Source organism: Lithobates pipiens, unplaced genomic scaffold (genome assembly GCF_037356315.1).
Source record: "Lithobates pipiens isolate NorthernLeopardFrog02 unplaced genomic scaffold, aLitPip1_a1.2 Scaffold_19, whole genome shotgun sequence".
NCBI classification, from domain to species: Eukaryota; Metazoa; Chordata; class Amphibia; order Anura; family Ranidae; genus Lithobates; species Lithobates pipiens.
The window spans coordinates 501,632,346-501,648,965 of NW_027507764.1; the positions used below are offsets into that span (position 1 = coordinate 501,632,346).

The 16,620-nt window shown below is 41.9% G+C and overlaps 1 protein-coding gene across 2 annotated transcripts in view; it reads left to right on the plus strand.

Annotated features, from left to right (window-relative positions):
* CPQ (carboxypeptidase Q) overlaps positions 1-16,620 on the plus strand; it is a 696,853-nt gene that overhangs the window by 53,863 nt on the left and 626,370 nt on the right. For both annotated transcript variants that reach the window (XM_077493073.1, XM_077493074.1), the window contains exon 2: positions 7,431-7,894. In XM_077493073.1, coding sequence (XP_077349199.1) covers positions 7,465-7,894 — 430 coding nt within the window. In that variant the 5' untranslated portion in view covers positions 7,431-7,464. The remainder of the gene's footprint in view (positions 1-7,430; positions 7,895-16,620) is intronic.

Below are 16,620 nucleotides of genomic sequence, written 5' to 3' on the forward strand. Positions count from 1 at the left end.
AACTGTCTTGTAGCTTCTCTGCTGTTTCCTATTCATTTCTAAGGACTACATATCGCATGTTACCTCGCCTGCAAGCAGAGTGCCTACTCCACCTTCTGATACTCCTCCTCTCGGTACCTCTGTAGTTCAGAAGGCAGGCTCTGTGAAATGTGTGGCACAGCAATGCCTACTCGCAGGGTATAGTGAAAAGTTGTCATGGAATTCAAGGAAGTAAATACTTGGGCATCTTCACAAAGTATGTTTACAAACGTTAATATCATTCACATTATTAGGAGTAGGCTAGAAATAATTGAAATTGAATGAGGAAATTAATGATTTTAAATTCTGACCATATATATGCTTAAAGTTCAAAGCCATAAAATCAAAAGCATCCTATAGCTATTTACCATAGTGCATGTTAGCTCATGGAATAAATATGGATGGCTGATTGAACGTCTTGATGTGATCTTATTATCAGTAAAGAGCACCACAGACAGATATTATTAAATCCCTGCTCTAATCTGCATCAACAAATTGTATTCTTTACTGGACAACGTACAGAGGCAAATCCTCTTCATTTCTGAAAACACATAAATCTTCCTTAAGCTGCGAGAGTGAGGCGAGTATTATAAATACATGGTGTTTATATGGATCTTTATAAAATATGTAATCTTCTCAATAGATTGCTGCCTTTCTGATTGAGATGTTTGTTTGTAAGGTTCAGTGGGGCTGTAGATTTGAATTGGTACGTTCCTTTACACAAAAAAAAAAAAACAATCTATTGGCTGTTTGTGGAATTAATTAATTGATCCTTAATCAAGTGATCCTGAATGTACAGTACTTTTAATTAAGGTAACATTTGAAGGGTCAGTACATCCAAAACTCATGTTTTGGTAGATAGTGGAGAGTGAAAACACCTAAGTTATGCTTATATCTCTTGTGATCTCTTTTCTATGCCATTTTGCCCATTCAAGGCAAAGTAAAATCTCTTCTGTTTTTGCCTCTTCAACAGTTCCCAACAGTTTCCTCATTTTTTTTGGTTGATTTCAGGGGCCTAGAGAAAGGAGATTATTTCACAAAGGATTTATTGAGTTTTCCAAGAAAGTACCAGTAGCCCACAGACATGTAGTAGAATGGTGCATATGAGGAGTCAAATTGAGGCTTATGATACGTAGTACATCTTATAACAAAATGCAGACAAAAATGAGCTACGTGGTACAGTGAAGTAGCTAAGGTGGTGAAGCATTCAAGGGTCAAGTACAATACGCAGACTAACGGGGATGGGATTGCTCTTCGTTGGCAATGGTGAGTGCCTCGGTGAGTAGAAAAAGTTAGGGATTGAAGTTTTCAAAGACTACCAAAGAGAAAAGGAGGTAGAGGACCAAAAAAAATAAAATAAAGTGGGGGGAAAAAAAGTGTTGCTTGGGAGAAAAAGAAAGGAAAAAGGGGTGGGGGGGGGTAGCAGGGGTCTCTTGTCCAGGAGTCCATATTTACACCAAGAGCAGGGTGCAGTCTGTTCTCCTAGGCATTATAGTCAATCCAGATCAGACTTTATGAAGTTAGCATGCGTGTCATCTAAAATGGACATGAACATCTCATGCACCATAGTTCCCATGAGTTTTGATGTCAGCACAGTTGAGAAGGGGGTGGCCTTACCTTGGATGTCCCCAACCTGTCAGGCTTTTCCGGTGCAATGGGCTAAGTTTGGCCTTGGTACTCACTCAGCTGCAGCCATTGCACACTCTTGGCCCGGGCTTCTGACTGGGAGGACCCACTCCAACAGACGTTGCTTCTCCTCCCGGCCTGCTTGGGAGGAGAAGCAGGAAGACATTGGCAAATTTGTTTGCTATTGTCACACAGCTGGGTGGGCTCAGGACGCAGTGCTCTGAGTCCACCCTTTTTTGAAGCCAAGTAGAGCCTCAGGCTTTAATCATGTTCTTCAAAAAAGAAGAAAAACCCCATTGAAATCCATGTGTCCGATGCCCTGCATGTAGATTAGGTGGCGGGCGCATGGATTGGGGGGGCGGAGCCCCTGCGCCCCTTATGGTCAGGCAGCCACTGCTCCACAGTCTAGAAAAGGTTTGTTGGGCAGCCAGGAATACAAACTCCACCAGCTTTCCCTGCTTCTTGTTTAAAAAACGAAATCGGCTTATGCAATAGGGCCTCCCAAGGGTTGACCCATTCAACCCAGAAGAGGGCTGACGGAGTGGAGTTTCTCGTTCAGGGGACAAGCCTAGAGATGGGGTGAGAATTTATTTGATTTATTTTTTTCAATTTACTGAAATCTGAATTCAGGTCTAGGTCCACTGCCATTACTACTGAAGACCATAGAGATAAGGCCATTTTTGTGTCAGAGGGAGCATTTATTATACTTTGAACTGTCTTTTGTGCTCTGTTGTGTTCTCTGTTGTGTTTTACTTTTTATGGTCCAGTTGCTTTTCTTTTCCTAACTGATAGAATATGTAAGGAACAGCGGATTATCTTTGCACCAAATTTATTTACAAAGCTGCGTTTCTTAATTAAAGATCTGCAGATGCTGGGCACATGGTGGGGGACGACTGCGCATCCACAAAAAAGCTGTTTTATTAGGAATATCTACTTTAAATATATTCAGCTGATGTGATGTCTATATGATGCAGAAATGTCTGTATAAAAACTGTGCTAGATGGACAAGGGATTAAGTACACAAGTTATTTTGCTATGCCTTCTTAAAAAAAAATCATGCTGCCATGGTGTCAGCCTGATTATAAATACAAAACCATGTATGGTTGAAGAATAAATGTTGACAGGTTTAACAGAAATGTCAGGTAGCCACTTGGATTCTATTTATATCCCTTATCTCACCCTGGAGTAAATCGGATTGTTTACTTGTGTATAGGTGCTATAGACAAATGTTGGAGCCCAGCTCCAAGCCAAAAAAAACACCCTTTCAATGGGATTCTCCCACACTGCAAGGATTAAATGTTCCATAAGTCTGGGGGGGTTGCTCCTTGCTCCTGCAGGTTCCTTGATTCATACAACTGGTCCCCTGCAGCCTCTTCTGTAAGCTGCTCTTCGCCACGGTTGCATGCTCGCCCTCAACACTTACAGTGCAGGGCATTTAATGCTGCATTGTATGTGATGCCCAGGCTCTTCGACGAAGAGGAGGGTTGGAGCGTAACTCCTCCTTTCAGCAAATTTAATTAAAAACGCAACATAAAAAAAATGTTCGCACATAAGTAGATCACTTGTATAGGAGGACACAGTGGGGTTGATTTACCAAGGGCAAAAAGACTATTCACTCGGTAAGAGAAGTTTCCTTTAGGAGGCCCTACTTGCCGAATGTGAAAGTGGATGTAATTTTTGCTGCACTGCAAATGCAAAGCGCAGCTGCATGCAAATACCTCTGTCTGTCTTCTTCTGCCTTTCCAGCTTAAAGTGGTTCCAAAGGCTCAAGGTTTGTTTTCTGTTTTGTTTTTTGTTCTTTTTACCTTATTGCATTGTATGCATTAGGATGACACTCTTTCTGGGTGCAGCTCCACCCCAGTCCCCCTTTATACTTGCCTCAGCCCCATCTCGATCTAGCGACGTGCATGAGAGCAGCGGTTCTCTGAGGTCTCTGCCTCCTCATTGGCCCACACAGCAGTGGGAGCCATTGGCTCCCGCTACTGTATATCAGTCAGTGTGCGGGGAAGGGTCAGAGCCACACTCTGTGTAAATGGACAATGGCATCGGGAGTGAACCTGCTCCAGTGCCCCTATAGCAAGAGGCTTGCTAATGGGGGAATTTGGCAAGGAAGAGGGCTGCTGATGGCGCACCCAAAAAAGAGGATTGGGGCTGCTCTGTGCAAAAACCATTACACAGAGTAGGCACGTATAACGTTTATTTTTATTTTTTTATCTTGCTTAAATCCATCAATGATGGTTCCTATTCAGGAACTAATTATGAAGTGACAACTGTCTTCTAATTGACTGTGTTGCCACCTTATCACATGTGACTCTATAGGAGATGGTTGTACTGACACACATTGCACAGCCATGGTTCACTGTTACCATCAGGAAGCCATTTCAGAACCATCATGTGCAGCCAATGCTGGAATGAGTGCGTGCAAACAGGTGATTGAAAGAGGATGGAGGAGATCAACAGCAATGAGATGCCCATCTGCAGAAGCTCTTCTCATCCTCTCTCTTCTCACAGGAGACTCTGCAGTAGCGGGAAACATTGGCTGCTGCTGTCAGGCAAAGCCTGTGAGAAGGGTGTGGGGCGGCGGGGCCGAGCCATGTTATGCGTGTCTCTAAATGCGCACAGCATGGCTCAGAAGTGAGCCTGAACTTCTAGCCCCAAAGCTAGCAGTTTGCTATGGGGGGCAGCCATAGCATCCGCTCTGGGCAAAACCATTGTACAGTGCAGATATGACATTTTTTGTAAAAAGAAAAAAAAAAAAGTTAATCTTTACAATTACTTTAATGAACGTAGCCAATCCTTGACTAGAACAGTAAGGGGGTGAAGGATTTCTGCTGACTGTAAATCTTTTATCGCTAGATTTGGGAACCCTTAGGCATTTTATTTTTCTGATTCTGCTATTGCCATGGTCTGGTGAATTCAGGCCAATTCACACTTGTGTGTGCAAAGAGATCCAATTAAATCATTTTCAAGCGATTTATTCGATTTTAAAAGGACGTGCAGTATAGAAGAATAATACAACTGAGATGACCAGAACAGGCACATTCATAGAGGAGAGAGGACATGTTTTATCCTCCTGGAATGAAATGTTATTATGATGATGGTAGACGTTATTTTCAGCTAGAAAAAATAAATTGTGTTCTTGTTGTTTTTTGATGTATTCAGCAGAGGCTTTCATTGTTACCTGGAGCAATGACCCTGCGTGCCGCATCTCACAGTTTATAATCAAATGATATCTTCCGTACCTGAAGGCTCCAGTCTGCAGTACACCAAAGTTCTCATCTGACCCTGCCAGACCTTCCAGCCAATTCCAGGATATGTAAAGTCTGCATGTAACCTCAGTTTTCCTCTACAGTTCTGATTTTCATGTGTTTCTAATTTATTTAAAATCGTGTTAGATCAGGATTTGATGAGAGCTGTGAAGTGTTTTACGTTTTCTCACGTTTTGAGTCAATACAATGAAAATTCTTCATGTTACATGCAGAATTATATATTCTGAGATCATTTGAAACGCTCAAACTAACTGCAGTGCCTATGGTCTAAAATGGGAACGGGTGGTCTCATTACAACCAAATTGATTAGACTTTTTTTTTTTTTTTTTTTTTTTTTTCCAGTGCCATTGAAAATGTAAGGCATAATCTGATTGGCTGTTATAGGAAACCTTGGAGTTTGAATTCTACACCGTCTGATTAAAAAATGGGTTTATTTTTGCCTGGGAAGACATGTTTTTTAAAGTTACATTTATTACCATTTAAGTGGAAGGAAAGTCCAAACCTAAGCTTAAATCTTCTCCCACCCCTATTCTAAGCCTATTTTATCTACCCTGTAAATGAAGATACCTGTGCTTGTCTATTCTGAAGTTGCTCTGGTGCGGTCACGTGATCGGCTCCCAGCGCCGGCTTCAGTGTAGAGAAGGGACAGCTGACTACAGATGCCCCATACTAAGCTTGTGGGTGACATCATCTGCCAGGGATTTGCAGCAGTTGTTGGCTATCTCTCCTCTTCCCTGAAGCCGGTTGCCAGAGAGATCATATGAGGGGCCTTGAGCAATTTTGGAATAGGTAATTATGCAGATTTTTCCTTATACATGGTAGATGGCATAGACTTGGTGTGGGAGTAGAGACAGGTTTTGACTTTACTTCCACTTTAATTATTAATACAGAGCATTAACTATTGGCTTTAAAACATTGTTTTACTAGTAATATTTAAAAATGTTTTCTTAATTTGAGAATGTGTGCGTATCTAATGTCCATCCCTATCGCTTCAGCTGCAGTTTTGTAGTGTGCTTTGCTTTTCATAAGTGTGTGTGTGTGTGTGTGTGTGTGTGTGTTTTGGAAGGCTTCCTATTGATTGCAAAAGTGAAAGAACACATCTCTGGATACTCCTTTTAGATGTGCAGATTGCAAGGACTTTAGTTATGCAGTCTGGCCATCAGTTGCTTGATAACATTCTCAGACCTGCTTCTGGAACAGTAATCAAGCAGCTGATTTGCACCATACATTGACCAGCAAGGAGGAACATGCTTGTCTAAAGGGATGCCAGGGTTGTTTTCCTTCGCTAAGGCTCACCACTCATTATCATTTACATTCTCTCGCTCTTAGAGCATCTGAATGGGTACTGAGCACTCTGCACATGCTCAGTGTGGTGAGCATGTGCAGAGTGCTCAGTACCCATACTGCTAGCGAGTTTGTTTTGTTTTTGGGGGGAGGGTGCATGTGATCAGCACTGTCCAGACAGGGGGTCAGGGGTCACGCAGGCCTCATAGGACAGTCAGAGGAGAATGAAAACTTCCTGCAAGCGTTAACCAGTGCTCAGCCAGACAGTGATGGGCGTCACAAGACTGCTATATACTTCTGATGAGAAAAGGTATTTAGCAGTTTATAGTCTATATTTCTAAAATTGCATTTCCATGTTCTGTGTACTGTGGAAGACCAGATATAGTGAATGCAGGGTCCTGGGTTTAGTTACACTTTAATACTGTTTTAATTCCATCTCCGACATCTGCTATCACTACAGTTGCCAAGTTTTATTTTTTGTATAGTTTATGAATTCAATTATCTCTAAATTTAAAATGTGGTTTAACTGTTAACGAATTCTATGCATTAAGGTAAAGTCCCCACTATATGCCTTGGCTTCTCTCTCGGTCCAGCGCTGTCCCGGCTGCAGCTCTTCTCCCTTCCTTCACTTTTTGGTCTTGCAGGAGACATGGGCAGCAGTGGGAACCATAGGCTGCTGCAGATGTCAGTCAAATTCTGTGAGGCGGGAGAAGGGGGAGAGGGAGAGCCACACTGTTTCTATAGATGCACACATCCTGGCTTGTAAGTGCGTTGGCATGGGTGCCCCCTAAGCACACGACTTGCTCAGAGGGCACCCACAGGAAAGGAGGAGCAGGCAGCTCTGGCAGGGGACTCCAGAAATGAAAACCTTTTTATACATACCCGCTCTATGCAATGGTATTGCACAGAGCAGGTAAGTATTACATCTTTTTTATTTTTGCCTCTACAGTTAATTTTTTAAGACCTTAAACCCGTTCTGTAAAATAAACAAGACCAGAATATAACTGGTTGTTGTGATTCAATAGCGTTCATATTTCATATTCTTATAAATAGGAGCTTCTAAGCATCAACAACTAGAACTGTTGAATTTTGAAGCAATTGCATTGGAATGCAGGCTCTCCTTTATGGCCTTGGCTAGACCTCTGTCAAGTACTATATTGTTAAATACTTAAGTACTGCTTTTATAAGTCTCATTTTGCAAACACTTACCTTAGTCCCTTCTTCTTCCCACAGGAATTAATTTACCCAAAGAAGTGAGAGCCTCACAATGAGGACCATTCTGAAGGCAAGTGTCCTCACGATTTATATGCTACACTTGTGTTTATTAACTGAAAGTCATTATGGACTCAGTTCAAGAAAATTAGAGCGTATTAAAGAAGAAGTGGCTGGCTATAAAGACGTGGCCAAATCTATTATCAATCTGGCCATTTATGGCAGTGCACAAAACCGGTCCTATGAAAGACTATCACTGTTTGTTGATACTATAGGTAATAGGGTTAGCGGTTCAGACAATCTGAAGAAGGCCATTAAGTACATGTACAATGCACTGCAGGAAGACCAACTGCAGAATGTGTCTTTGGAGCCTGTGAAGGTGCCTCACTGGGTTCGCGGCAAAGAGTCTGCCATGATGATACAGCCAAGAAAGAAGAATCTTGCCATCCTTGGACTTGGCGGCAGTGTTGGAACTCCACCTAAAGGTATAGTATGGTTCTTTCTACTTTTGCTTTCAAATTTGAGAAAACCCCACTACACTGTATGTGTTCCCATTTACACAGCATACCTAAACAAAAAAAATTCTTAACTTTTTATTTTTTTTATTTTTTTTAGAGGTTTCTCAGGAGAAGGTGTTATGGCTGATTGCAGGGTTTTTTCAACAATGTCAGTTTTTCCGCGTACACACGATCAGAATTCTTGTCGGAAAAAACTCTCATGGTTATTCCGCCGGAATTCCACTCAGGCTGTCTTGCCTTCACAAGGTCACACCAAATTCCGATCATTTAGAACGCGGTGACGTACAACACATACGACAGGACTAGAAAAAGGAAGTTCAATAGCCAATAGCTTCTGTCTCGTAGTTGAATCTGAGCATGCATGATTTTTGGCGTGTCGGAATACCATACACACGATTGGAACGTTTTTTTCCATCGGGAAAATTGAGAACATGCTATCAATTTTTGGTTGACGGGAATTCGGACAGCTAAATTCCGATGAAGCATGAACACGGTCACATTTTCCGATGAAAAGCTCTGATCCGTCTTTTTCTGGACGTAATTCCGATTGTGTGTACGTGGCATTAGTCTGTCCTAAAGACAGGACGAGCTCCCCCTCATACAATGTAAGCCCAGCTTCTAAAGCTGCCCATACATGGGTCAGTTTTTCTTGTTCAGCCAGCTGGTTGAATATAAAAAGCTGAACTGATTCCCCCCTCAACGTGTAGTGCCAACCTTTACTAGGGCCATTGTCCCAAATTCTATCCTTGCTAGTGCAGCAGCCAGGCAACTAGCAACTGTGTTTCCTGAATCCAGGAAACCGTTTAGAAGGGTCTTTTTAAAGTGTATTGCAGCAATATCTTTGATGGGGTTCATGGAGCTGTGGGATACTCCACATTACTAACAGAGGACTACTAATGAGGACACTCTTCCTTATAATACAGAACGGTCCCTGTAACAGTGGGACAACAAATGGACAGTACATGGGCACCTTTAGCAATGTCACAGCTCAGACAAACCGTGTACTTTGTGTGACTGGGGTAATAGAGGGAACAGTCAACAAAATCCTTCCCCTTTCAGTAATCATGGTGTCATTTCAAGCTTGGAAATCTGTGAACCCCCAAGACAGGTATTCATTGGCACCCCTCTTTAGTCCCTGATAAGGTTTGTGGCTGAGCAGGCACTCTCAGCATAGTGCTGGATAGCCAGGAAGGAAGACGCCCCTCTGGCTGGGAAACTCTACTTCAGGGAAAGATTAACACTGGCCCTGGGGTCCCAGACTATTTATACACTCCCCAACCACCATTTGGACATGCCTCTCCAGGGATTGGGAAAGGAAATCCATCACATCCCCTTAATAAAAACAGCACACATAGTACACAAAAACACTGGCTAAGCGCACATTTAACCCTTTGATCGCCCTAGAAGTTTATCCCCTTTCCAGCCAGTACAGTGATGGTGCATATTTTTAGCACTGATTACTGTATCATTGTCACTGGTTCCCACTTAGTGTCAGATTAAGCGCTGCAGTATCGCAGTCCCACTATAAATTGCTGATCCGCTACTAGTATAAAAAAAACGAAAAAAAACAAAACATAAAAATTCCAGTATATATCCCATAGTTTGCAGATGCTATAACTTTTGTGCAAACCAATCAATATACGCTTATTGATGTGTTTTGTGGTTTTTGTTTTTTTACCAAAAATATGTAGCGGAATACATATTGGCCAAAATTTATGAAGAAATTCGATTTTTGTTATTTATCATGTTCTGTAGCAGAAAGTCAGTCAAAATTGTCAATATTTTTTTTGTTTATAGCCCAGAAAAAAAATACAGTGGTGATCAAATACCATCAAAAAGCTGTATTTGTGGGGACAAATATATCAATTTTATTTGGGTACAGCGTTGCATGAATGTGCAAATGTCAAAGTAACGCAGTGCTGTATCACAAAAAATGGCCTGGTCTTGAAGGGGGGTAAATCATTCGGAGGTAAAGTGGGTATAGCATTTGCTAATGTTCAGCTGTAAAGTGTAACAGCCCTCAAATGTAACCTTAACTAAACCTTGCTAGGCTCCGTACAGCAGTAATACTGTGGGGCCAAATGCCAGATACCTGTAAGTATTCGTGGCAGTTGGATTTGTTACATTATTAAATCAGGGATGACTGACTGCTTTACAGCCAACAGGAGCTCATTCTGGTTTCAAGATTATCTCTGTAAAAGCTCTAACATGTATAAGATTGCTAACATGGTTCTGTTTCAGAGCCTCTATATAGATATGAGGAGGCTCTCGGTGACCCCTGCTGAGGATGGCCCCACAAACACTGGAGGCTTGCCAACCTTGTATACATTGCATTACTCCTACTTGGTGTTCTCAACTATAATTTAGTTTAAATAGCGAAGAGGTTGTAAACCGAACAAAAACAAGGCAGGATCATTTTGAAGTCTGTTTTCAGCCAAAAATTCTAATTGTTTTTTTTAAATGGGTCCTGGTATGTTGGATCAATGAGTCTCGCATGTTTCTGTTAGATTTCCCTGCAGTAATCTGTGTCACCAACTAGCCAGCTAGCCACTCCCTGGAGCTTGATCAGTCACCCAACCCCCCCCCCCCCCCCCCCCGTCGCTCGATCGCCCGCCAGGCCCCAGGCCAGCCCCGCACTTACCCCACCCCCTGCACATGCTCTCGAGTCCTGGCGGTTGCTTCTCCTCCCGGTCAATCAGGAGTTATGACTCGTGGCCAATCGGATCTTAGGACTTCCGGCAGGACTTCTGACTCCCGGCTAGGTCTCAGGACCCACTTCCTGAATGGCCCGGGAGGAGAAACTGGAAGACCTTAACGAATATTAATTTGCTAATGTCACACAAGTGGGTGTGCTCGGGATGCAGTGCTCTGCGCTCCGAGCCCACACTTTTTTGAAGCCAATTTGAGAATCCAGATCTAACCATGTGCTTCTAAAGAAAATAAAAAAGATAAAAATTTGGATTCCATGCGTCTGGCGATTAGGGGCCGGGCACATGGATTAGGGGGGCTGTACCACTGTGCCCCTATTGGACGGGCTGCCACTGCAACTCCTCCCACTGCTGTAATGAAGGCGTCACTTACTTATAGATGAGCTGCCAAATGATATGTTCATTCTCCTTGATGGATCACTTATTGGGGAGCGGAACATCATAATGGCTTTGTAATGATCAAGACAGGCCCGGTGGGACTGAATTCTTATGAAGATGTCATGTAAGTGGAGCTTCTCAGAAAGGTAAGAAGGCAGCAAGTGATTTTGTTTGCTGGCAACAACAAGAAGTGTCCAGTTTTGGTTGGATTTGGCCTTCAAAATAAAATAAAGGTAATGTTTTTGGTTCAGATTTTGAACAAAATGACTTGTATAAAAAAAAAACTAACATAACACGACTAGTCCATTTTAGTGATCCTCCAATGCAGTGATTCTCAACCCTACTAGTGCTATGACCCCTTGATAGATTCACTGGTCCCCAAAAAGTGTCAGTAAGGTGTCCGACTTGTCCACCGCAATATCGCAGTCCCGCTATAAGTCACTGATTGCTGCCATTACTAGTAAAAAAATCTATAAATGTATCCCATAGATTGTAGACGCTACAACTTTTGCGCCAACCAATCAATATTTTGGGATTTTTTTTATTGTTTTTACCAAAAACATGTCGGAGAATACATTGACCTAAAGTGATGAAAAAATTAGATTAAAAAAAATAAAATGTATCAGATGTTTTATAGCAGAAAGTAAAAAATTTGTTTTCTTTTCAAAATTGGCGGTCTTTTTTTGTTTATAGCACAAAAAATAAAGCCACAGTTGATCAATGTAACACAATCTGTGAGTGGGGAAGAGTTTGATCAGTCATAGGATTCTCACCTACATTCACAGATCCTGTCACACCAAAGGGCCACACATTGAGAGGACAGTCCTTACTGCAGACCTAATAGAGGAAATGATGGTCAGAGTGTGGACATGATACGTTTTATACTAGATATGCTGCAGAAGACAATATGAAATTGGGAAAATGTTACATGAGGCTAGTAGAGATCAATGCTATTACCCTAATCGATGTTCCCACTACAGACTTCTGAGGGCCACACATCATATACCAAATGGCCGCATGCGGTCCTCTGGCTGCAGGTTGGGCACCAGAGACTTAACCAGTCAGCGGTCATAAAGTTATGGCAGATCTGTGTATATATGTTACATAGAGCTGCACGATTCTGGCTATGAGAATCATGATTTTGTATTTTTTTTTTTTTTTGCTTAGACTAAAGATCACGATTCTCGTGGCGTAACATTATCTTTCACATTCAAACAAAAGAAAATTGGGCTACTACTGTGTGTTTTTTTTATTTTTATTGTTTTTTTTTTTTTATTCATTGAAGTGTATTTTTTTCCTCAAATTGCGTTTGAAAGACCGCTGGGCAAATACAGTGTGACATAAAATATTGCAGCAATTGACATTTTATTCCCTGGGGTCTCTGCTAAAATATGGTTGGGGGTTCCAAGTAATTTTCTAGCAGAAATTATTGATTTTAACTTTAACAAGTGTCAGAAAAAGATTTAGACTTTAGCGGTCAAAATTCCTGCATTTACACTTTTTTAAAAGCTTGGCAGACTGCCTGGATTTATTCTTTGCACACAGAAGTTTATCCCTTTGATCTAAGGAGGAAGAGTTGGTTACAATGTTTCATGTTAAAAACTTGGCAGACTGTCGGATATTTTCTTTTGACAGCTGAGTGAGCAGATAAGTCTCTCCAATTGTTATATGAAAGAATCTGCAAACTCTGCAATAGAGATCGTCAGGGCTGTTTAATCGAGATTACGATTTTTTTTTTTTTTAAACGATTAATTGTGCAGCTGTAATGTTACATAGCAAATTACTGTATGTACGAATGTGGTCTCAGTGGACCTGACAATACAATCCATATTAAACTGGAAATTCTAAAATATTAGGTTCCCAAAAGACTGAATATTTCCTTGTCTAGAAGGAAACGGTAGGCGTAATACCAGGATGGAGCTGTCTGATTTTTCACAACAATATGACTTGCCTTCTGCTGGTACAACAACGAGGGTGTAAAAATGCTTTTGACTACTTCATATCTTTACATATTGCCTTGAGATCACTTAGTCCTAAAGCCCAAATTCAGAATCAAGATTGGTCATCACCATCCTAAAGCTGTTATTTTCACTTGTCAAAAAAGCGGTTTATTTCTTTGTGTGAAAACTTTTTTTCTGCAGCTTGTGTGTAATACAGAGGCAACCTGTGACGTCCTATAAAGAGGTCTAAACTTTCCAAAGTAAAAAATGTTAACAAAAAAACAACCTCCTTTTTTGTGTTCATCTCTGAAACTAGTTTCAATTTGTTACTAGGGGTCTGACTTCTGGTCTAAGTCTAGTTTAACCACTTCACTTGCACTAAGAGTATATTGGCTTGTGCAAAAGTTATGGAGTCTACAAAATAGGGGATAGATTTATAGCATGTTTAGTATTTAATTTTTTTTTTACTAGTAATGGTGGCGATCTACAATTTTTTTTTATTGGGACTGTGACATTATGGCAGACACATCGGACACTTGACACATTTTTGGGACCATTGGCATTTATACAGCGATCAGTGCTATAAAAATGCACTGATTACTGTATAAATGTCACTGGCAGGGAAGGGGTTAACACTAGGGGGCGACCAAGGGGTTAACTGTGTTCCCTGCTACATGTTTCTAACTGAAGGGGGAGGGGGCTGACTAGAGGAAGTGACGGATTGTGGTTCTTAACTAATAGGAACACACGATCTGTTACTCCTCACAGAACAGGGAAGTGTGTGTTTACACACACTCATCCCTGTTCTGTCTCTTGTGGTTGCGATCGCTTGTGGCCGGCTTTTTTTTTGGCTCTAATAGGCTTCAACATAGGATGGGCTCCAGTTGCAGAGCACTGCGCTCGAAGCCTACCCAGGTGTGTTAGAATAGGGAATATTCGTTCCCTATTCTAACACTGAATCGCCTCTCCTCCAATCAGGAACCGCTGTTCTCATACCGGTTTCCCGATTGGCTGAAAGGACAGGCGATCCTATAGGAGGAGGATGGAGATGCACAGCGGAAACCGCTGTGATCCACAGGAGGAGGAAGAAAAAGCACCTGCTTGCCAGACACTCTGCCCACCCACTTCTTAGTAGGCTTTGATGTCCTGACTGTCCTCCCGGGGGGGGGGGGTGAATTGCAGCTGACCATCAGAAAAAAAAAATCACCAGTCGCCGCTGCTCAGCATTAAAAAGCAGCCAGAACTGCAGGCGGGGGACCCGAAAAGAGGAGGATTGGGGCTACTCTGTGCAACTATGGCACAGAGAAGGTAAATAGAACATGATTGTTATTTAAAAAATAAAATAAAAATAAAATCCTTTACAATCACTTTAACCACTTCAGCCCCGGACCAATTAACAGCCTAAGGACCAGAGGTCTTTCTACAATTTCGCACTGCTTTAACTGGTAATTGCGCGGTCATGCAATGTTGTACCCAAACGAAATTTGCGTCCTTTTCTTCCCACAAATAGAGCTTTCTTTTGATGGTATTTGATTGCCTCTGCGATTTTTATTTTTTTATTTTTTGCGATATAAATGGAAAAAGACCGAAAATTCTGAGAAAAAATGATATTTTCTACTTTTTGTTATAAGAAAAATCGAATAAACTCAATTTTAGTCATACATTTAGGGCAAAATTTATTCAGCCACATGTCTTTAGTAAAAAAAATGTCAATAAGCGTATATTTATTGGTTTGCGCAAAAGTTACAGCGTCTACAAACTAGAGTACATTTTCTGGAATTTACACAGCTTTTAATTTACGACTGCCTATCTCATTTCTTGAGGTGCTAAAATGGCAGGGCAGTACAAACCCCCCCAAATGACCCCATTTTGGAAAGTAGACACCCCAAGGAAGTTGTGGAGGCATGTTGAGCCCATTGAATATTTTTTTTTTTGTCCCAAGTGATTGAATAATGACACAAAAAAAAAAAGTTTACAAAAAGTTGTCACTAAATGATCTATTGCTCACACATGCCATAGTTATATGTGGAATTGCACCCCAAACTATATTCTGCTGCTTCTCCTGAGTACGAGGACACACATATGTGGGACTTTTTGGGAGTCTAGCTGCGTACGGCACCCCGAAAACCAATCACTGCCTTCAGGGGTTCTAAGGGTGCAAATTTTTGATTTCACTTCTCATTTACCTATCACAGTTTCGAAGGCCATAAAATGCCAAAATAGCACAAAACCCCCCCAAATGACCCCATTTTGGAAAGTAGACACCCCAAGCTATTTACTGAGAGGCATGTTGAGTCCATGAAATATTTTATATTTTGCCACAAGTTGCAGGAATTTTACCATTTTTTTTTTGCACAAAGTTGTCATTAAATGATATATTGCTCACACATGCTATGGGCATAAGTCAAATTACACCCCAAAATAAATTCTGCTGCTTCTCCCGAGTATGGGGATACCACATGTGGGGGACTTTTTGGGAGCCTAGCCACGTACGGGACCCCGAAAACCAAGCACTGCCTTCCGGATTTAAATATAAAATGCTACCAAAAAAAACTGTTAGCGATGGCAGGGATCAGGCCTGACTCTGCGATCGCTGCAGTTATGTGTTTAGTGCTTTGTAAGTGACAGTGATCGATCGATACTGCACTTGGGTGGGCTGGGCGGAGGGGCAAAACGCAGGTGCCAGCAGGTATCTGGGCTGATCCCGCTAACAATGCATTTTTTTGGAACCCTAAACTGCTGGGGATGCTAGTATAGATCTGATCAGATATTGATCTGTTCAGATTCTATACCACTACGGGAGGTTTATGCTTTGCGTGTGGGTGTTAGCGGTACTGGCACTAACCTAGCGCTGCCTGGGGCGACGCAGACCCTGACCCTAAAACCTAATTGATATCACCCGTCGGGTGATCAGGGGGTTAAACCTTTATTGGGTAATAAATGGTGGGTGCCCTGATGCTATAAAAGGCAAACTAACCAGAGTCACCCGTAACACTTATACGGTGATCACTGGTGAAAGGGTTAACTAGGGGCAATCAGGGGGTTCAAATTTTTATTGGGTAGTATATGGGGGTCCCTGGCGCTATATAAAAACCTGACGGGGGACCTAAATAACTAACTGGCTAACCAGCGTCACCAGTGACACTTATACTGTGATCGCTGGTGAAAGGGTTAACTAGGGGCAGTCAGGGGGTTAAAACCATTATTGGGTAGTATATGGGGGTACCTAGCGCTATAAAAACCTGGCGGTGAACCTAAAAAAATAACTAGCTACCTAGCGACACTAATGCAGCGATCAGAAAAATGATCGCTTAGTGACACTGGCAAAAGGGGGTGAAAGGGTTAACTAGGGGCAATCAGGGGGTTAAAACCATTATTGGGTAGTATATCGGGGTACCTAGCGCTATAAAAACCTGGCGGTGAACCTAAAAAAATAACTAGCGACACTAAATGCAGCGATCAGAAAAATGATCGCTTAGTGACACTGGCAAAAGGGGGTGAAAGGGTTAACTCTAGGGGCAATCAGGGGGTTAAATCTTTATTGGGGGGTGGTAGGGGGCTACCCTGGACCTATCACTAACTGCCCTGACAGTTTTTACTTTTTCAACTGACACTGAATGCAGTGATCAGTGAATAAATGATCACTGCAATCAGTGACACTGTGACT